Source organism: Narcine bancroftii, chromosome 4 (assembly GCF_036971445.1).
Source record: "Narcine bancroftii isolate sNarBan1 chromosome 4, sNarBan1.hap1, whole genome shotgun sequence".
NCBI lineage: Eukaryota > Metazoa > Chordata > Chondrichthyes > Torpediniformes > Narcinidae > Narcine > Narcine bancroftii.
Genome location: NC_091472.1, coordinates 122,862,954 through 122,886,215, shown reverse-complemented (window position 1 = coordinate 122,886,215; position 23,262 = coordinate 122,862,954). Strand labels below are relative to the sequence as shown.

The window sequence follows — 23,262 nt, the reverse complement described above, 5'->3', positions numbered from 1 at the left end:
AAACTGGTGGGTGATAGGTGAGAACAAGGATCAGCCTGTTCTTGTTGAACCTAGGGGCAGTAGTGGGGGGGGGGGGAGGTTTGCAAGGACAGATGTGTGGGAAATGGAGGAGGTGCAGGTAAGAGGTGAGTTCATGTTTGAGGCGAAGCCACATTTTTTGAAGAAGGAGAACATCTTGGATGATCTGGAATGGAAGACATCTTCTTGGGAGCAGATACAATGGAGACAGAGGAATTGACTGAAAGAATAGAATCATTAAAGGGGACTGGATGTGAAGAAGTGTAGTCAAGGTTGTTGTGGGAGTTGGTAATTTGTAAAAAATCTGTAGAAAGTTTGCCTTTCAAGGAGACAGAAAGATGAAGAAATGGGAGAGTGTCACCAGAGATGGGCCATGAATTTGAGGTCAGGGTGAAAGTTAGCATCAAAGTGTCTGAAGTCAACAAGCTCATCATGGGTGCATGAGGCAGCACCAATGTAGTCATCAATGCAGCGGAGGAAGAGTTGTGGAGCCTTGTCTGTGTCGACTTGTAGCATGGATTGCTCCATATAGCCAACAAAAAAGGAGGCATAGCTGGAATGAGTCAAAGGAGAAGTTGTTGATGGCAAGAACAAGTTTTGTCAGGCAGAGGAAGGGTGAGCTGGTTCAGCCTGTGGTTAAGAAAGAAACAAAGGGCTTTGATACATTTAGTATGAGGGATGGGGGCGTAGAGAGATTGGATGTCCATAGTGAAAATAAAGTGGTCAAGGAGTTGGAAGTTACTGAAGAGATGGAGGGCACATGAGGTCTCTCAGATGTTGGTAGGGGGGGACTAGACCAGGGAAAAAATGGAGCTGAGGTTGATGATACTAGTTTGGTGGGGCAGGAGCATGTGGAAACAATAGGTCTACTTGGATAATTGGGTTTGTGTATCTTGGGTAGGAGGTAGAACCGGGCAGTGAGAAACAATGAAATTGGAGGCTGTGGGTGTGAGATAACCAGAAGTGATGGGGTTAGAGATGGTATGTGAGACAGTGTTTTGATGTTCTTTGGTGGGGTCCTGTGAAGGTGTAAGTAAGAGGAGGGGTCTGAGAGCTGTCATCTAGTCTCGGCAATGCTGCGGTTAGTGCAACGGACCATAATGGCACCACCCTTGCTGGCGGTTTGATTGGGAGGTTGGGATTTGTGTGGAGAGAGTAGAGGGCAGAGCGTTCAGAACGGGGTGAGATTAGAATGTGAAATGATAAAGTTGAGACGGTTGATGTCTCAACTGCAATTGGAAATATAAAGATCCAGAGCGGGCAGCTGGTCAGGATGAGGTGTTGAATTTTATTTAAGTTTTAAATTTAGACATACAGCATGGTAACAGGTCATTTCAGTCCATGAGTCAGTGCTCTCCAATTGACACCTAATTGACCTACACACCCAGTACATTTCGAATGGTGGGTGGAAACCGGAGACCCTGGGGAAAACCCACACAAGCACCAGAAGAACGTACAACCCCCTTACAGACAGCACGGGATTCGAAGCCTGGCCCTAATCACCGGTGCTGTAAAGGCGTTGTGCAAACCGTTACACCAACCGTGCCGTCCCAGTTACCAGTGTTCAAGAGGAGGAAGAAGGATCCTACCAATGACACCCTGGCTGGTAAGTGTATACAACAAAGCAGATTTTTCCTGAGGGAACCCTTATCCTTGGAATAAACAATATTTTTTACTAAGCCTAGTGTAGCAGTTAGCATAAAGCTATTATAGCACCAGTGACCCAGGTTTGAATCCAGTGCTGCACATTCTCCATAGGTCTGCGTGGGTTCCTTTGTGTGTTCCTGTTTCCACCCACTCCTCAATGACAAACTTAATTAGAGACTCATTTAAGGACTTTACAAGTTCACCTCTCACAATAATTTTCCTTTTGAATGATTTGGGAAGATGTTATTACTTTAAAGGGTCCAGTTAAATGCAGATTCTTACAGTTGGAGGTGAAAACTGGAGAGCATAATGGGGGTTGTGAGCTATAGGTAATCCTAGAGAGTTTAGCCAAAAGCCAAATGACCTTCCCTCTGCGTTCCAATCTCATGATCACAATTAATGCAAAGATTTAAGAAAACAATGGCCTCCTTCTGCTTCACTGCAGATTGGTTTGATAACATTTGATCATGTTCCAAATACCACAGAATGTCCGCGTGCAGGTCTTGCAGTGGAATATTTATTAACTATCTTATGTTTTTAATGGCTTTTAATTTGATTCAATTAGTTTGTTAGTAGAATTTTTCTATATAGGTTTATTCTGAGTGTATGTACAAACCACATGGGATCAAAGTAAAAGTCTTGCTCACACTTTCCTTCTTGGCTTCACTTCCTTTTGTCCCTCCCTACTTCTGTCCTTTTCCCTTTCTCTCAAGCTCTTGCTCTGCCTCCCCCTCACCCACCTTCCTCCCCATTCTTACCCTTCCAACAAAAGCCCAGCCCAACTTTATTCTTTGCTGCAAAGTTTTGTAAGATATTGCTGGCTGTGGTATCAATAACCATGTACAAGAAATATTAACCTCCTCAAGGATGCTCATTTGTACTTAACCAGCATACTCACATCCAGATCTCATTAACACTCTGGTCCAAATACAGACGAAGGAGTAGAATCCAAATGATAGACGAGAGTTACTGTCCTAATCATCAAAGTGGCCTGGTAAAACTGAAGTCAGTGGGCAAAGAGAAGATAGTTATGATTGTTGGAAGTCAACCACCCCAATCAGTTGTTGGGGCATTGCTACATAAGTTCCTTAGAACAATATCCCAAGCCCTACAATCTTCATTTGTTTCACTCCTTCCATCATGAGGTGAAAAAGAATGGATCTTCACTGATGACTCTGCAAAGTTCACAATTCTTAGCAAATGGAGCAGTCCATATCCGAGTGCAGCAACACCCAGACAAAATTCAGGAATGGATACTGAAAAATACGGGTTGAGGTTTGATATGTGCAAAGCAATGATCATGTCCAAGGGGGATGTGATGACTTCACATTCAGTGGAATTTTCATCGCTGAGATCGTTCCCCCTCCCCCAATATCAATATCCCAATGAGCACCATTATCTAAGAAATCAACAGCTATAAGCTACATAAATCCTGTGGTTACATAAATGAGTCAGAGATTGAGGGTCCTGTTAAAAGTGATTGACCTTATGACTTCCAAAAACATTTTCACAGTTCCCTATCACAGCTGGGCCACATGGCCTCTGCAGGTATGAGGGCCCATATTGACCAGCTGTCCTCCTATTTATGATATACTTTCGTTCTAGAAGTTGACACAGGAAGCTAGTGGGGCAGGTACAATTGTGATGTTTAAAAGTCTTTTTGACAGGTACCTGGATCTGAGGGATATGAGCCAAAATTAAACAAATGGGATTGGCTCCAATAGACAAATGGAATTACCAAGATGGGACAGAGGGCTTGTTTCTGTGCTGTATAACCCTATTACTCTAGGGTAGAATGATACGTATGGGCTACATACAAAAGTTGAGCACAATTACCTTTTTTTGTGCTGTAAATGTTATGTTCTTGTTGGCTCTTGCAAACTTACTCTGGAATTGCATTCAAAGATCTGCATTATCAGAAATTAAATACTTTAACATTTTGTCTTTTTAAAGGCACAGTAATCAAAGGTACAGTATCATTTTAATTCATTTATATTTGTTTGAAGTAATATCATTATCATTTACAATATGCTTTGTTTTACTCATCGTTATGAAGTGGGGAGCTATGAAAATGTTTATTCGCTTTTATCAACAACAAATTAAAACTATTTACAGTTGCAATTACAAAGTTTGATTGATTTGGATGAATAAGCTACAATTCGGAATATCGAGGCTTCTCTTGGAAGGTGACATGTTTTGAGATTGAGAAATATTAGAAGCTGGGAAGGTCACCTACAATTATTATTCAGAGAAAAGTTTGATTCTACAAATTCAGGTATGAGGCCCATCGATACTGCCCTCCCTGTGGTTTTCCGGGAAATGCCCTGACCCACTGTCATTGATGGCTGCAGCGGTTGGCCCAAGTGATAGCCTCCTCTAAGTTTCAGACTCCTTGTCGGGCAAGCATTTCCTGGTCAACACTGGTGCTGAGATAAGCGTCCTAACTTCCGCAGTCCTCAATATCCATAACGACAAGCATGGCCTAGCACTGAGGGCAGCCAACAGCTGCTCCATCTGGACTTTTGGTACCTGCACCATCCCTCTTTGGTTCGGCAACATGGACCTTTACTCTCACAGCAGTGGTACAACCGTTCCTGGGGGCTGATTTCCTTCGTGCCCACTGTCTGCTTGCAGACCTCAAGGGACGGTGCTTTGTGCACATCATAACTTCTCAGACTCTACCTCTACTCATTCAAGAAGGTGGCTAGCAGGTTTGTCTGACACAGCCTCCACCAGCAGGTCGGCCAGTGAGCCAAGACCTGAACAGAACTGCCAGTCCTCAAAAGTGCAGACTCACACGAAGGCGCCCACATAGACTTTTGAACCAGCATGGTGCAGCTTCAGCTACGCACATATTGATATAGTGAGGCCGCTATCAGTTTCCCGTGGGGCGAGATATTTTCTAACCATTACTGACCGTTCTACGAGGTGGCCTGAGGCGGTCCCACTGGCTGATAATACCACAAAAACCTGCGCCAAGGCAATCATCGACATATGGGTGTCCAGATTTGGGGTCCCAGAGCACCACTTTTGTCCTGAACATCAGCGATAAGGAGGAGATCTTTACCATCAACTGCCTGAAACCAGCATATCTGGACTGTGACCAGCTGGTCTACACTCCTCCCCCACAATGCAAAGGCAGACTGCCAAAGTTAGCAGACAACGGCCCAATTACAGGTGCTGGGGGTGGGGGGGGGGTGAGCAGTGGTGGAGCAGCCCATGCATGGAAACACAGACCAGCCTACAAAATGTCTGATGAACGTGGCAACCGTGCAGACCTGGTGATGACACCGGCCGTCGTCCTAGGTAACCTCCCACACAGCAGGAAAGCAGAGTACTGTGGCAGGAACGCCGACCAATCCCAGGCCAGTGCCCCAATGACTCAGGGCCCTGATATCAGTGCCTGAGGCCCATATAAATGCAATGGTCAGTGTAATAAACCAATCTTGACTTCAAGGCTTTGGAGTATGTGTCATTCTTGGAGTATGTGTAGAGCGAACACTACATAGCAATATTATGGAAGTCAGATACAGATTTAGTAATGGAAAGGTGGCAAGCAGAACTTCATAGCTGTATACCATTAATGAAGATTACCTATAGTTTATGAAATAAGTATCATTTGTTTTGGAAAATATGGCACCCACATTTACAAAATGTGGGTTTGTGCATTTGACCTCACTTCTTGGTAACCTCCATATTAGATTTTATGATAAACAACTCTGATTATCCAAAATGGTCAGGACCGGGCCCATTTCGGATAAATGTTTCTTTTGGAGAACTGGCCATTTTTTTAAAAAACAGCCCAGTAGCAACAGCAAATCACTTGTAACAGTGTTTAAACAACAACAAACAACAAGGGAAGCCTTTTTAAGCATTAAAATAATGTTTAAATCTCACTAAAAAAAAATGCTGGCCTCCGCTGATCACCGACACCTCCCACCGAGGCCCTGCTCGTGCCAGAAGCTCGAGGATCCCACTCCTCCCCAGAAGCTTGAGGTCCCTGCCACCACTGGGACCCCGAGGTCCACTGCTGCCGCCGCCGGAAGCCTGACGTTCCCGGTCAGTTTGGGTCCGAAGAGATTTTGGATATCCTCCTTTATCAAATTTAAAAAAAAATTTCAGATAAATGAGGATTTCAGATAAATGAGGATTTCAGATATCCTCGTTTATCCAAATTTTTTTTTTTAATTTTGGATTTATAACTAAGGATTTCGGAGAATCCGATTTCGGATAATCAGAGTTTTACTGTAAATGCTTTATTCCCTTGGCTTTCTCCAGTTCTTCTTTCTTTAATTTTTTTTCTTATTTTTATTTTTATTTCTAAGGGTTTTGGAGGGAGATGGGAGGAGGGTTGTTATATACCACATGTATAACTTTCTGAATTAATTTTTAAATTTAATGAAATGTAATTAATATTGTGGTTTATAATTTTTTAATTAAATATTCAAAAAAATATCCTCTATATTGTGGAAGAGAAATCTATTAAACCAGTAGGACAATGATCAGGAAAAAACAACTTTACTAACAAAATGAAAAATTCCACCATTGATCGTAATAACACATTGAGAAGAGGAGAATGTCAAATCATTTTCCTGTGGGGAGATGGGATTAACTGGAGATCTACATCTTCCACACTACTGTGGAAGTGGAGTAGTTCTGAGATGCAAGTTCACAAATAAAGAGCTCCCTTCATTTGCAACCCTGGTTTTGACATCACCATTATAAAGGAAACATGGCATTGTTAAATTTCCACAGCATGATGCAGTTTTATTTTGCTATCTTAATTCTCATCTTTATTTCAAATTCCTACATATTTTCATTCCTTTCATTCTCTATAATCTCAGCCAACCATACACTCTTCCAAGATACAATGGCTCCAATAATTCTAGTCTCTATACAATATTAATTTCCTCATTTAAGTTCCACCATTAAAAGCCCTGTTTCTAATGCCAGAGGTGAAGAATTTTCCCAACTCCCAATCCAAACTTCACACACATCGTCAATGGCAGTGCTTTATACTAACACCATTCCTTTCCTTGGGACATGAGTGGAGCAAAACACTGGGCTTTGCCCACTTACTTCTAAACTGAAATAGAAAACAGAAAACCCAGATCATGGCTTCCAAACATGTCTTGCTTCATTGTTTTATCAATCTCTAGTTTGGAATGTTATGCTATTCAATATCTTTAAATGCTTTTCATTGCAGACTCTTGGACTCATTACTAAATTCTCCAATATTAGGCAATGCACTCTTTCTTTCTGCCTGTGTCAGAATCGGCTATTTCTGTCTGTTGTGAATCAGTGATTAGTTTTTCTTTCTCCATTAGTACAGCCTGCTCTGCTGGGCATGCCAAGAGCCTTGGCTATTAATTACACATCATAGAAAATGCATCATTCTCTGATTCTAATTCATACTTTTAACTCAAGACACACAGGAGGCTGCACATGCTGGATTCTGAAGAGAAACAAACTGTTGGAGGAACTTAGCAGGTCAAGCAGCATCAGTGGGGGGGTGGGGGAATGGTCAATGTTTCGAGACTAAACTCTTTATTGAGACAGGGAAATGGGAGAATAAAGAGTTTTGGCTAGAAACATCAACCTTTTTTTTCTCCCGCTTACCCTGCTTGACCCAATGAGTTCCTTCAGCAAAGCTTAGACACCTGAACTCATTTGGTCTCAGCCTATCAGGAAAATTCCCATCCCTCTTGTTCTGCAACATAACATACTTTCTCTCTTTCCTAGTTCTGACAAGAGACATGAACTCCTTTACTCTTTCCACAGATGCTGTTTGGGCAGCTGATTGCTTTCCAAGATTTTCTATTTTTAGTTTTAAGTCATTTAGGACATGGAAATAGGGACTTTGTTTCATTGAATCCATCCTGACCATCAAACGTTTTTATATTAATCCTTCCCCAACTGTTTATTCTGCCAATACTCCCATCAACTCTCCCCAGATTCTATCACACACCTACATACCAAGGACAACTTTACTAATGCACTTCTCTGGGATGAGGGATGAAACCAGAGCACCCAAAGCAAACCCATGGGATTATAAGGAGAAGGTGCAAACACCATACACATTTCTCCTGAGGTCAGGATTCAACGAGGATCACTGGAGCTATGAGATGGCAGCTCTAGTAGCTGCTGTATAGTCATTAGACTCTTGTCCAAGAAATATTCAAAGACTTCAGAAATCTTCAACTATCCTGCAATGAAAACAGTGGAGAAACAGAATCAGAATTTATTGTCATGAACACATCATGAAATTTGATTTGTGGCAACATTACAGAGCAAATATTGCTAAAAATTACCTGTCAAAAATAAATAAATAGTGCAAGAAAATAGGAGAAAGTGAGGTTGTGTCTGGTATCAATATCCAGCATTGTCCGTTCAGAAATCTGATAGCAGAAGGGAAGAAGCTGTCCTTTTGTTGCTGGGTGCTCATCCTCAGGCTCCTGTAAAATTTTTCCCAATTGTAGCAATGTGAGGAGGGCATGGTCTGGGTGGTGAGGATCCTTGAGGATAGAGGCTGCTTTCTTAAGACACCACCTCTTGTAGATGTCCTCGATGGAGTAAAGACTGGTGCCCATGATGGCGCTGGACGAGTTAACAACTTGCTGGATTTCTTTTCCTGTCGTGTTCAGTGCCACCTCCATACCACTCAGTGATGCAACTAAGATTCAGGTTTCAATTTATTTTCACAGTGTCATATTACATGAAGTTTCTTTCTGCCTGCTGCAAGGCAGACAGATTCGCCACCGGCAGGATCTGCCTAAGCACCTCTTATAGTCTTAGTCAGAGGGAGAAAAGCAAAAGAGAGTCTTCCCAGAGTCACCGAGTGTCCGGAGATTCGCCTCCAGTGCTTCTGCAGCCATCCTGTCCAAATCATTGGCTAACCTCCGACGTGGTCAGGGATCCTCCTGCACCCTCGACACCTCCTCACATCCCGGTTTCAAGACCTGGTACTCCTCCAGCCAGTTCAAGCCAGTCTCCAGCAGTCTGCAGCCCGGCCGGTGCAAGTCTCCCAACAGCAATCTTCAGTAACCCACTGCTTCCACTGGTTCTTGCCCTCAGCCACAAAGCACCCCCCCCCCCCACCGGGTTCGTAGTCCTGGTCACCGTCCCCACGGGTCATCTCCTCCACTTCTCCCTCTCAGATGGTGCATGATCTTCCCGTCCCCTGGGGCCCTGATCCAATCTGGGATTTCATGGGATTTCAACTAGGATTTCAAATATGCACCACGGTACCACCTATATAAATTTTTGAGAGTTTTTGGTGACATACCAAATCTCCTCAAACTTCTCACAAAGTATAGTCAGTGATTTCATTATGTCATCACCTTAGACAAACCAACTATAATTGAGAAGCAACAAAACTGGCAGCTGCTAAAAAAATCTGAAACAAATACATAAAACGCTGGAAACACTCAGCATGTCAAAAGGCATCTGTGGAGAGATAAATGTTTCACGCTCAATATTTTGTCCATGTCATCTAATATTGGGTGTCTCAAACATTTTTTACAAAAATACTCAATAATCAAACCCAAACCATTCAGATGAGCCATTGACCTTTCTACAAGAGATGAGTATTTCCAGAATTTTCGGTTTTAAACACACATTTGTTTTTATATACACGAGATGAGAATCTGAGGTGGAAAAAACATGTACAGAATAACTTTGCCCTTTTCATTGTGAAATGTAGACTCCGTCATATAACAGGCGTTTTGCTGTTAATATATTAAGATTATGATGAATAGTCCACAGATTTTTTTAATTCAAATATATTTTACAACCAGGGAAGTCACGTGATGGAGTAGTGGCTGGTTAGGGGAAAACCAGCTTTCCACGGAGAAACTGAAAAGAGTAAAAAAACAAAGCAGAACAAAGAAAACAGAGAGAAGCTGCAAGACAACCGATGGCTCCAAAGAAAGAGAAGATCAGAATGACAGGCAAAGAAGAAGAAAGAAAACCTCCAGAAAAAAAGAAGGCCTTACCTGTACACGGGAGCAGGGAGCTCCCACCAAAAGGTTGGGCCAACTTCCGAAGCCAGTAAGTGGCCAGCTGGGTGGCTCCTGGGACAGACTACAAAGATGGCTCACAGATCCAAAAACAGCGCAACTGTGCATGCGCGAAGAGTACAGTGCCGATGCTGATAGGAGCAGAGCTTGGCAGTGGGACACAGCAGAAACAGCTGGAGGAACCGGAGAGGAGACATCGATGGAGGAGGAAGCACCAGGAAGACAAGAAAGAGAGCCAGAGAAGGAAGACAAAGAGAAAGAGAAAAACCCACATGGGAAGAGAGAAGTTAAAAAAACAAAAGCAGCTAATAGATAAGGAATATTTTGATGAACAAATAAAGACACTAATGGACATCTTAATGATAGAATTTAATACAATAACAAAAAACGGAAAAGGCAGAAGACAGAATGCAGAGAATGGAACTTGGTATAGCAGAGATAGGAAAAAGAGTTGAAGTGGCAGCTGTGGAAATGGAGATGAATGACCTAAGAGAAAAGCTGGAAGATAGAGACAAGGAAATTAAGGAGTCACAAGATTTGCTAGCTCAAAAAATTGTCGTTTTGGTGAATTATAGCAATATAAACATAGTGGGTGTGAAAGAAGGCGAAGAAGGGACAGACATTTATAAAAAGATGGATCCTACAAATCTTGGGAGTGGAAGAACTCAAGAAGAAATAGAAATCGAAAGAGCCCATAGAACATTGGCACCAAAGCCACAACCACATCAAAAAAGTTACTACGATACACAATGAGAGAGAAAATATTGGAGCTGGCAAAGGAAAGAGTGAAGGAAAATAAAGAACCATTGGAATATAATAGGAAAAAAATATTTTTCTACCCGGACATTAGCTTTGAACTCTTAAAGAAACAAAAGGAATTCAACTTGGCAAAAGTGGTATTATGGAAAAAAAGGCTACGATTTTGTGCTACAACATCCAGCAGTGCTAAAGGTATTCAGCCCTGGTGAGCAGAATAGACTGTTTTCAGATCCGAAAGAAGCCCATCGCTTTGCTGAACGATTGCCAAACAGACAGCGAGGTGAGGAGTATTAAAAAAACTGTTAAGACAATGTATAGAAATAAATTGAAAAGTTGATAATTTGAATACAGATGTTTAGGGTTGAAAAAGATAGGGAGGCAAAGAAAAAAGGAAGAGCTTTGTTATATTTTTAGAAAAATGTATAGTGTTTCTCTGAGTTGGGGTGGGGAAGGGGGATGATCTACCACTGTGAAATATGTTGACGCTTGCGGTCATTATCGCAACCCAGTTAGAAAAGGGAGTTGCAATTGTCTTGCAAGGAGCCAAAGACAAACTCAATACTGCGGGTGGGGGGGGGGGGAGAGGAAATGTTTTTTTTAAAGAGTATATTTTGTGTTTGTTTCTGTTGGGGCTTCTGTGGTTTTTTGTTAGTTGTATCGTCGTGTACTGGAAAGAGTAAGAAAAATTTAAAGAGTGATTCTGAAAAAAGGGAGATGGAGGGGTTGAAGAGGCAAGATAGAATTTAAAGCTGATGAATAAGAGGAGTACATTGAGTACCATAAATATTAATGGAATTCACAACCAAATTAAAGGGAAAAGATTACTGACATTACTTAAAAAAGGAGAGAATAGACATAGCATTTATACAAGAAACACACTCTTAACTGAGATAGAGCATAGTAAATTGAAGAGAGACTGGGTAGGTCATATAGTGGCATCATCATACAACTCAAAAGCCAGGGGAGTAGCTATACTAGTTAACAGGAATTTGCCAATTAAGATAAATTAAGTCATAACAGACACAGCAGGTAGGTTTGTAATGATGAAGTGCCAGATTTATTCAGAATTTGCTAAACATTTATGCACCTAACGAAGAAGATCAAGAATTTATGCAGGACATCTTTCTAAAGATAGCGGATACACATGGGCACATCTTACTAGGGGGGGATTTTAACTTTAACCTTGATCCAGTGATAGATAAAACAGGGAAGACAATTAATTAAAAAAAGTAACCAAATTTACGCTAAAATCAATGCAGAATATGAAATTAATTGATATATAGAGGAAACAACATCCAAAAGAAAAAGAGTATTCATATTATTCAAATAGACATAAAACCTATTCAAAAATAGATATGTTCTTGTTGTCAGCGCAGATTCAGTGGAGAGTTCGAAGGACAGAATACAAGGCAAGACTTTTATCTGATCACTCACCCTTGTTTTTAACAATTGAATTAGAGGATATTCCACCGAAAACATAGATGGAGGCTAAACCTTATTTGTTAAAAAGGCAGGATTTCCGTTAATATATTGAACAACAAATTAAAACATATTTTGAGATAAACAAAGAGTCAGTAAAAGATACATTTATATTATGGGACGCAATGAAGGCCTTTATTAGAGAACAAATAATTAGTTATACGACTAAAATTAACAAAAGAATACAACCGGGAAGTAGAAGAGCTGGAAAAAGAGATGGTAACTATAGAAAAGGAATTAGTGAAAAGAGAAGATACAGAAAAAAAAGAGAATTGGCAGAGAAAAAAATAAAATACAAAAAACTACAAACATACAAAGTGGACAAAAACATTATGAAAACAAAGCAAAGATATTATGAACTAGGAGAGAAAACCCACAAAATATTGGCCTGGCAACTTAAAACAGAACAAGCAAAAAGAACCATTTAGCAATAAGAAAAGATGATAAGCAGATCTCATACAACCCATTAGAGATTAATGAAAATTTAAAAAAAATTCTACAAGCATTTGTATCAAACCAAAAATACAGGGAAGAATGATAAAATTGACGAGTTTTTATCCAATATTGAACTATTACAACTACAATTAGAAGAACAAAATAAATTGACAAATCCCTTTAAAACTGAAGAAATACAGGATATATTAATGAAACTACTAAACGATAAAACACCAGGTGAAGATGGATTCCCTACAGAGTTTTATAAAGTATTTAAGAACATTAACCCCCCCGCCCTTCTAAAAGTAATGAAACAGGTGGAAGAGACCCAAAATCTACCTGAATCATGTCCCATCCATCCAACCATCCATGGCCCATCCCTTCGCAAGCAAAGATGAACACAGTGCCTTGTAGCTTTTCAGCTTTAGACACCATGTGCCAGGGCAAGGACTTGGAGGAAAGTGCTTGCCCAGGACAAATGCCTCCCTCTGGGTCCCATGCCACTGAGCCTGGCGGAGTGCGAGGCACGACAGCCAGAGTGACGTGGGATTGCCCCACAGTGGTCTGTTTCAAGATCATACTCACTGACCGTTGTCCTTACAGATCCTTTGTCACTGGGTTTGCTGCTGCAGACCGCTATGGACTGTTTCCCGCGCTTTGTCACAGCTGCCAGCCCCTGCTGCCAGACTGACATGTGCTATTTGCCCATAGCTGGGCCCTTTCCAGTTACTGATGGCTGGGCAAGCCGAGCCTGGGAATTTGAAGTCAGAGTTGCCTTCTCCTAACCTTTGCCTAAAGAGGCAAAACCTGCAAGGCAGCAAGTGGTTTGAATTCAGAGTTTACTGTCTCTTAGCCTTTGATAAAGAGGCTTTGCCCACAAGGCACCGAATCATGTTAAACAGTAATAATTACAGTAATTCCAAAAATGGGAAAGGACCTGCTGTCGCCAGCATCATATAGATCAATAACCTTACTAAATGCAGATTAAAAATTAATAGCAAAACCACTAGTGAATAGACTGACTGACTGGGTACCAAAATTGATACAGTAGGATCAAACTGAATTTGTTTAAAAAAAAGATGAGCAGCAGATGTCTGTAAGCATTAATTTAATCCATGCAGCAGAAATGAATAAAACAGCAATGGTGGCAGTTACGCTAGATGCAAAGAAACCCTTTGACAGGGTAGAATGGAACTATTTATTTAAAGTGCTACAGAAATTTAAATTACCAAAAAATTTATTAATTGGATTAGATCATTGTATAATGGACCTTTAGCTAAGGTAGTAGTGAATGGATATGTGTCAGATCACTTTAAATTGAGCAGGTCAACTAGACAGGATGCCCATTGTCCCCTTCCCTTGGATATAGAACCATTGGAGGGGCTGATAAGGAAGGAATCTACGATAAAAGGAATAAAAATAAAAGAGAATTAAAAATCAGACCATTTGCAGATGATATCATAGTATATTTAACAGAGCCAGATAAATCAATAAAAAGGTTATATATGAAACTGAAAGAATATAGAGAGATATCAGGATATAAGGTTAACAGCAATAAAAGCGAAGTGATGCCAATGTACAAAGTTGATTATACAGAATTTAAAAAAGAATCCCCTTTTAAATGGCAATCACAGGCAATACGTTACCTTGGCATCAGGATAGATAATAACCTAAACCATTTGTACAAATTAAACTACCAACCACTAATAAAAAAAAACAGGAAGATTTAGAGACTTGGAAAGAGCTGCCGTTAACTTTAATAGGGAGAGTAAACTGTATTAAGATGAATGTGTTTCCACGGGTACAATATCTGTTCCAAGCTTTACCAATTCCCTCAACAGAGAAATTTTTTATAGGACTGAAAAAAGTAATAAGAAAGTTTTTACGGAAGGGTAAAAAAAAAATCAAGGGTAGCATTAGAAAAATTAACATGGAGATACAAACAAGGAGGGCTGCAGTTACTAAACTTCAAAAATTATTACAGGGCAGCGCAGTTAAGATATTTATCAGATTTTTTATCAGACAGGAGAAAACCAGACTGGATTAGGATAGAATTAGGTAAATTAGGAGAAAATGTCCCGGAACATATACTTTATAAATGGGACGAGAAGCTGGTGCAATACAACAATTCACCAGTATTACATCATATACTTAAAATATGGAAGAGAATACACCTGGAAGAAAAAAAGATAAATTATCAAATGCCATAAATGTTTTTGACACAAAACCCATTAATCCCTTTTACAATACACAATTTATTTTTCAAAGAATGGGCTAGAAAAGGAATTAAGAAAATAGAAGACTGCTTTTTTGGGAAATAATTTAACATTTGAACAATTAAAAGACAAACATGGAATAACGTATGGTACAATGTTTGCATAGTACCAGTTAAAAACTTAAAAGATAAACTGGGACATAGCTTGAGATTACCAGAAAGTAGCAGCTATGAATAGTTAATCACAGACACAATGATAGTAAAAAAAAATGTGTAACAAATTGCAATACAAGGAAGAGGATGAAACAAGATTGTAAACGTAAACAAAGTTGGGAAAAAGATTTAAATATAAGGATAAAGAACAAAACATGGGAGGAGTTATGTGTAGGAACAATGAGGAACACGATAAATACTAGGTTACGTATGATACACAGATTATACATTACTCCTCAGAAATTAAAAGGGTGGGACCCAACAGCATTGGATTGATGCTTCCGCTGTAAACAAGAGATTGGAACAACATTACATCCAATTAGGACATGTCCAAAGGTGAAAACTTTCTGGGAAGATTTAAACCTAATATTAAACAAAATTCAAAAAATAACATACCAAAAGATACAGAAATTTTTCTGTTAAATAATATAAGAGACAAAAAACTAGGCCTAAAATTAGATAGAGCCTAAAAAAAATTTATTATGATAGCGCTGGCAGCAGCAAGAAAGTGTATAATGACAACTTGGAAAATGGAAACAAGCATAAATATACAACAATGGTATACAGAAATGAACAAGTGTATTCCATTAGAAAAAATTACATACAATCTAAAAGACAAATGTACTTTATTTGAACAAATTTGGGAACCATACATAAAATGTTAGAGAATGCTGACCACAGACCTCCATCTCTTAAAGCGACATGATTATGAGCACATTAAGATTTAAATATGTGAAAGTGGACGATAAAACAAAGAAATAACAAGAAGAAAAGAAGTTGTATGTGTTTTATTCTTTATTGGTTTTTGAAAGAGGTGGGGAGGGGGAGAGGGATGAAAAGGAGCGAAGAGAGGAAAGGTCACTGTGTATATATTAGTGATGATCATTTGTGAATGTTGTTACTGAAATGATTCATAGTGCAAGAAATTTTTTAAAAAGAAAATGCCGACCTCAGACCTCCATTTCCTAAAGTGATATGAATACAAGCACGATAAGACTAAAATTTGGAAATGTGGACGATACAACTTTTTTTTTCTTGTTTTCTTTTGTTTTGTGTGTTTTTTTATTATTTATTGGTTTTTGAAGGGGTGGGGAGGGATGAAGGGGGGAGAAAAAAAAGGAAATGTCACTGGATATATTTTAATGATGAACACTTGTTGTTGATATGATTCATGGTGCAATGAACAAAAAAAAGATATTTTATTACCAAAAGCTGTCCCTATCACTTATGAAGCATTGTGATAAAAATTTCAGCACTTGATCTTAAACAGCTGTAACGCGACTGAATGCCCTCAGAGACAAGTGAGGAGTACAAATAGGCTTTTAATAGCTTACCATCAAGGGCTAGCAGACACAATAGTCCTCAGGTGAATCTACGGCAAGGCAGGAAAATCAAGGTTTATATTGGGGTAGGTGAGGGTGGAGTCAGGGGAGGAGCCAGCCATCTGAACAATACATAGACAGTGAGTTCCAGTTCACTGCAACAGCCTATCTTAGCGACCTCACAGAGATAACCTGCTATGAAACGAGTCTTTTCCCCAGGGTAGAAGATTCTAGACTAGAGGGCATAGGTTTACAGTGAGAGGGGAGATATAGAAGAAGGAATGGAGGGGAAGCTTTTCACTCAAGTGGGTGGTCTGTCTCTGGAATGAGCTGCCAGAGGAATCTATAGAAATGGGCACAATTCTGCCATTTAAAAGGCACTTGGACAGGTTTATGGACAGGAAGGGCTTAGAACAAGAACTATATGCTGACAAATGGGACTAGCCCAGAATGCCAACTAGGTCAGTAAGGATGAGTTGGGCTGAGGACATGTTCAGTGCTGGATGACTTTGACCTAAATAGAACCTGAAAATATATAACTGTTCTTACATTGTCACCAATTCAAAATCATGGAATTGCCGGTCCAAAGCCATATTCAGATTACATCTCATTTCACCTTCTATGCAGCAATTAGCAACAAAAGCCAATCTTTCCTTCATCTTGTAATTGGGAAAAGAGAATAATTAAATAACTATGTTATCCTGTCCCTGGCAATCATTATATTGGCTGCAGGGAGTGCTGACGAACTAACACATTTCAAATGCTAGTTTCATCTTGATTCATGCACTTCTAACCTCTGGGGTGGGAGAAGAGGAAGAATTTAAGATTGGGGAAAAAAAACTTTGCAATGTGAATATTTTAAAAAACTGATCTCAGCAACTAGCAAAGCCTAAATTTCAGAACCTTGGATTGATGGAACAGAAAGAATCGGCCTGTGATCTCATCATTACATAATTAACTCTGGTGAAAAAGCCGTTTGCAATTTTTGGGGAAGAACATTACACTCAAGTAGTACAATGAATTTGATAGATGAAGATTTAGATAAGATTAGGGAGGCTTCAAGGAGCTAGTAATGGAAGAGGGAAGAGAAAGGGAATTCCAGAGTTTGGGAAGACAAGAGTGTCAACGGTGGGAGGAATTTGTGTGGATATCATCAGATCCTGGAAGACTTGAGCAGAAGTACTTAATAAAGAAAACTTCTGAACTGACCTACTATACATGTGAAACTTTAGATCTGTGAAGACTGGAGAAGTGAACAAAGAGAAACTGAAGGATTCAGCAAGTTAGGCAGGCATCCATGAAAAGATATGGTCAGTCAACATTATGGGGCTATGACTAAAGTAGGAAGGAAAGATAGTAAGCATAAAATAGGGGAGGGGCAAAGAGATACCAGGGCACTGCACAAATGAAGATGAGAGAGATTAAAGAAAGAATTCCATTATGTAATACTGCTTGAAATAAACCTGGACATCTGATGCAGCAACCTAAATCTAAAATGCATCAAAGACTAAATTTTCATTGTGCAATATGTTTGCAGTGATAATAAGATGAAGAGTTCATGAAGAAGAGGGCGATTCTTTTGAGACCTTTTCACGGCTCAGCACAATGCAAATAATTAGCTTCCAAGTTAGCCAGGTCTTGATTTTAATGCTCTCGCTCTGGTTTACAAATTCCTTCATTGTAGGAACTGTAAGCACATGAGAGACTGCAGATGTTGTTATTGGATGTTGGAGCAACACAATCTGCTGCAGGAATTCTTTGAAAATTGAATTCCTTCAAAAACCGCAGATGCTGGAAGCTTGAGCAAACAATGAGATGCTGAATGGGGTCAGGTCAGGGGCCATTCAGGGCGTAGAGATGGTTTAGGGAAGGGACAGTTAGAGAGAAGTTTCCATCCATTCTTCAGAGTTTCTAACTATTCCACCTACATTCCTGTTTTCATTTTTCTCCTCACCTCTCTCCATCCCATTGTCTCTCCCTCTATCTGTCTCTTCATCTCTCCAACACCCTATTACCTCTCTGCCCTGCCAGGTTCTTTTCCCCCTTAATATAATTTCTATCATTCTTTGTACTTTGATCTCCATGAAGGGTCCAGATAAGCAACAATCACTGACTCTGTTTGTTGCCTGTCCCTCTGAGTTCTTCCAGCATCTTATCGTTTAGGCAAGAAGGATCCACACTTGACTGCACTCTTGAGTTCCTTTTACCTATCACACAACCTTCTCTTTTTGGGAATCACTTTAGACAGATCTTTTCCAATACCACGTTAACTGGCAGGATGCCAATTTTTCTTCCCTGTATTTTGCATTGAGATTGTTTTTATTCTGATGCAGGGTCTCTGCCAGAAAACCCCACATTTCCACCCCACAGATTCCTCCAGGAGTTTGTTTTTGTTGTACCGCAGCTTAGGAGAACATCAACTTACCACGCTGTGACTTTCTTTTCTGTGGCAACAGCGGTGGCCATTTACTACCAGCAATAGGTCCCTCCCAAAGTTAACAGCAGTACCAACGCTGGCATCAGGTATGGGTCCGTAGCGAATTCCAGTAAAAAGCAGACGCCAACTGTCACGAATTCATTTCCCGACTGAATGCATTTTAAGGAAAGATTATATCTATTTGGGGATCAAACTCTAAAAACTGCTCCCACGACTGTCAAATAAAATAAAACTTCCTGTTGTGCGTTGTTAATTCATAGGAGCAGAATCGTTCTGCTTCCTCCCTCCCTCCACGCCCACATGATAGCATTGGCTAACAGAGGCATGGTTGACAGCTTTGGTCGTTTACTTAAATGTGATGTACATAGAGCAGAAGGAAAGTGGAATTTTTCAACCTCGCTTCTTGGACGCTAGTTTCCGATCTCGAGTGGGACCCTGCACCAATCACCCGCTTTGTCCAGTGATAATACTGTGCACCAAACATTTGGTGAAGTTGGCACTTCCTGATAATTTAAGGGCAACGTCGAACCCACGTCCACATGTGGTTGATTTATGAATTGTAAATCGATGGGAATAAATCACACGTTTTACAGCTCCTTCAACCGTGATCGTTCCCGATACCGTTGAACTCCAGTGGGTCTGAGGGGTTTCAGGACTGGAAGGGAAATCGATTTGATTCACACTGTATGTTTCCAGGCTGCCTCTGAGGTTTCCCAGAAGATAACATCTGTAAGCGAACTTGCGTAGTCATAGAACCGAAAGGCAAGGAATCAGGCTTCGGCTCAACCCGTCCACCTCGACCGACTAAATTGCCCACATGAGCTTTTTTTTGGTGAAAATTTTATTTATTAGTATCTTTCATGCATTTCAAATTAACTTGCAATATCACGACATCATAGATACTAAATAATTTTCAATTTTCACCCCGTCCCCTGAAGATAGAAAAAAGAACACATTCATGGCAATAATTATAACCACATTAATAATACCAAAATACATTTCTTGATGAAAGTTCCATATTTTCAAAGTGGGGGGTGGGTGTGGGATTGGATTAGAAGGTCTGGTTTAGTTTAAATTCATAAATGTCATACATGGCTCCCAATTTTTTTTTCTAATGGGAGACAATATTTTATTTCATTAAAACCATTCTTATATTTTTTGCATGACTTTCCAATTTACACGTTTTAGCTACACACTTTCTCGCTATTGCTGTTGCTAGACTCAAGAATCTCTTTTTATATTTATCTAATTCCAACTTAATATCTTCATCATATATATCCAACAAAAAAATTCTTGGATCTAATTTAACCTTCACTTTTAATATCTTCTCTACCATAACACATAATTCTTTCCAGAAATTTTTTACCCTTCCACACAACCATTCTGAATGCAAGAAATTACCAACCTCTTTTTTTTCCATCTAAAACATTGAGTAGAAAAATTTAGATTAAATTTATTCAACTTATAGGGTGTGTAATACATTTGATGTAAAAAATTATATTGAACCATTTGATATCTAGCATTGATTGTATTAGATACACTATCTCGACACAGTTTCATCCATATTTCTTCTTGAATTTGAATATTTAAATCCTGTTCACACTTCAATTAGTTTTATACAAATCATCCTTTTCCTTTATTTCTTGTAATTTATTATACATAGTAGTTATAAATCTTTGAATAATAATATCTGTTATAACATATTCAAATTGACTCAACTTCAGAAGTCTCGTCCATTCCTATTTTCTTCTTCTTCAAACAGGATCGTAATTGATAATAGAAAAATATTGTATTTTGTAATAGCCCATATTTCTCCTTTAATTGATCAAATGTCATAAAATTTGAACCTGAGCTTGTCCTATTTGCTTGTTCTTGGCCTGTTATTCCTCTAAACTTCCATACACGTACCTATCCAAATGTTTTGAAAGTCCTGGTTGTGTCAGTCTCAAACAGCTTCCTCTGGCAGTTCATTCCATATACACTCCACACTTTGTATCAAAAAAAATTGGCCCTTCTTTGGTAAAAATTTCCACTCTCCTTAAACCTATGTCCTCTTGTTTTGGACTTCCCTACCCCAAAAGGCTATTTCTATTCTTCATGGAACATTACAGCATAATGCAAAAGCCCTTCAGCCCTCAAAGAGGTGCTGACCTATGTAAACCTACACTATAACAATCTAATCCTTGCCTACCTCACACACATAACCATCCATGTTTGTTTCATCCATGTGTCTATCTAAGAGTGTTTTGAATATCTCTATTGTACCAGCCTCCACCACCACCACCCCCAGCAATGCATTTCAGGCACCCTAAACTCTGTTAAAAAAAACCTTGCCTCTAAAATTTCCCCTAAACTTTCCTCCACTCACCTTAAACAAATTCTTCTGTTATTTGCCATTTTCACCCCAGGATAAAAGTACATAGCCGACATGGTAAATAGTTGGCATACCACCAGTTCCCTATCCACCTGCAGGACCGCCAGCACACTTTGTTCAAAGCAGATGACCGCCTCTCTCACTTCTTGAGAGTCTCCTTCGGGATCACCAATAGAGACTTCGTCTTCCAGAGGGAGATGGACTGAATGGTGGTCGAGCACAGGATGCTGGCCACATTTCCCTACCTCGTGTCACCATCTGTGGTCACGACCTGCATGACACCAACTTCAAGAAATTCCTCCAGTCAGCCAAAGCCCTCAATTTCATCTACAACAAAGATAAATGTGTATTCCGCACATTATACCTGGCTATACTTGGCTGTGTCATGGAGAATGGAGTTATTGTCCCTGATCCCGACCACATGCACCCCCTGTTGGAGCTCTCACTTCCCCACAGCTTCAAGGCCCTGAAAAGCAGCCAGGTGTTTTTCTCCTATTATGCCCAGTGGGTCCCCAACTATGCAGATAAGGCCCACCCCCTCGTAAAAGCCACCTCCTTTCCCCTGTCAGCAGAGGCCTGGGAGGCCTTCAACTGCATCAAAGGTGATATTGCCAAGGCCGTAATACACTTTGTGGACAGATCCACCCTGTTCCAAATGGAAAGTGATGCGTCTGACTTTGCCCTGGATGCTCACTTAAGCAGGCAGGCAGACCCATAGCATTTTTTTTTCTCCACAACCTCCAAGGCCCCAAGATCTGGCACTCCTCCACTGAAAAAGAAGCCCAGGCCATCATTGAGGCGGTACGGCACTGGAGGCACTATCTGGCAAGCAAACGATTTGCCCTGAAGCAGAGCAAAATCAAGAATAACAAGATTCTGAGGTGGAGAATCGAAATCTCCACCTACAATTATGATATCTTGCACCAGCCCAGAAATCTCAACGAGCCTCCGGATCCCTGTCCCAAGGGATTTGTGCCAGAGCGCACATAGACCGCTTGCAAGTCCTCCAAGCCGAATGTTGCCACTCTGGGGTCACCAGGTTCTACCATTTTATCAAAGCCCACAACTTTCCCTATTCAATTGAGGACATCAGGACGATGACCAGGAACTGCCATGACCATGCAGAGAGCAAACCACACTTCTACCAGGTCACATCTGATTAAGGCCACCCACCCCTTGAGCTGAGCAAGGATTTCAAGGGGCCCCTGCCCTCTTCGAGCAGCAACACGTACTTCATAACCATCATTGATGAGTACTCACGGTTCCTGTTTGCCATTCCCTGCCCAGACGTGACCGCTGCAACCTTTCACCTGATTCGGATACCCCTGCTGTATTCATAGCGACCAGGGGTCCTCCTTCATGAGCAATGAGCTGTGCCAATATCTGCTGGCCAGACATATCATCACTAGCAAGACCACCAGTTACAACCCCCCGAGGGAACGGACAGGTGGAAAGGGAGAACACCATCGTCTGGAGGGCCATGATCAAAATGCCTGCCTGTCTCCAATGATGAGAGGTCCTCCCCAAAGCGCTCCAAGTGATCAGATTCCTCCTGTGCACCACCACCAATACAACCCCTCATGAAAAGATGTTTCCCTTCTACAGGAAATCCAGGTCGGGGACCATGCTGCTATCCTGGTTGACATCCCCAGGGCCAGTCCTGTTCCGGAAGTATGTGAGAAGCCACAAGTCTGACCCACTGGTCAAGAAGGTCCACATCCTCCATGCCAAACCCCCAAAATGCCTATCTGGCATACCCAGAAGGGCTTGCGGACAGTGTCCAAATGGGATCTGGCACTCGCGAGAGACCCTGCGGGGACTCCGGCTAACCAACCAGTACATCTACTCCCTCCAATCACCCTACCCCAGCTCCAACTGTTTCAGTTCAGTCACTGGACACTCCACCCGCCGACAATGGCCAGACTGTCCTGGAGACCACAGGTGAGTCACAACTGGCACTAACGAGCACAACAGCAGACAAGACCACAGGACAGACTGAACCTGGATGGACATCAATCCACCTCACCCTGCCAGACATTTTTTTAAAAGGGGGGTGAATGTGATGGAACCACTGTATTACTGTTCGTACATGTATGGTTGACCTGCCCCTTGATGATTATACCCGTGGCTCCTCCCCTTTGATTCCCCTAATAAAGACAGCAATGCCATAATCCCACCCCAAGAACAAGTTTGGGTCTTGGGTCAACAGCATGAGATGTGCCATCAGTTTATGGTAATTAAAGCCAATCAGTCAGGTAACTTCTAGTCTTTGGAGTCACTGATAGAGCATCATCCATTGAAATTAAAGGGTTCACTTTTCCTGTGCGAAGACTCACTCGGCAGAT

At 40.8% G+C, this 23,262-nt stretch overlaps 1 protein-coding gene across 4 annotated transcripts in view; it reads right to left on the bottom strand.

Moving 5' to 3' along the window:
* hps4 (HPS4 biogenesis of lysosomal organelles complex 3 subunit 2) overlaps positions 1 to 18,818 on the bottom strand; it is a 59,679-nt gene extending 40,861 nt beyond the window's left edge. For 2 of the 4 annotated variants that reach the window (XM_069932671.1, XM_069932674.1), the window contains exon 1: positions 18,532 to 18,818. In XM_069932671.1, the coding sequence (XP_069788772.1) occupies positions 18,532 to 18,572 (41 nt within the window). In that variant the 5' untranslated portion in view covers positions 18,573 to 18,818. Of the gene's footprint in view, positions 1 to 2,563; positions 2,666 to 3,501; positions 3,573 to 7,742; positions 7,856 to 18,531 lie in introns of those variants that run through there. The other 2 variants (XM_069932672.1, XM_069932673.1) reach the window with 2 other exon arrangements.
* Between the last annotated feature and the right edge of the window lie 4,444 nt (positions 18,819 to 23,262).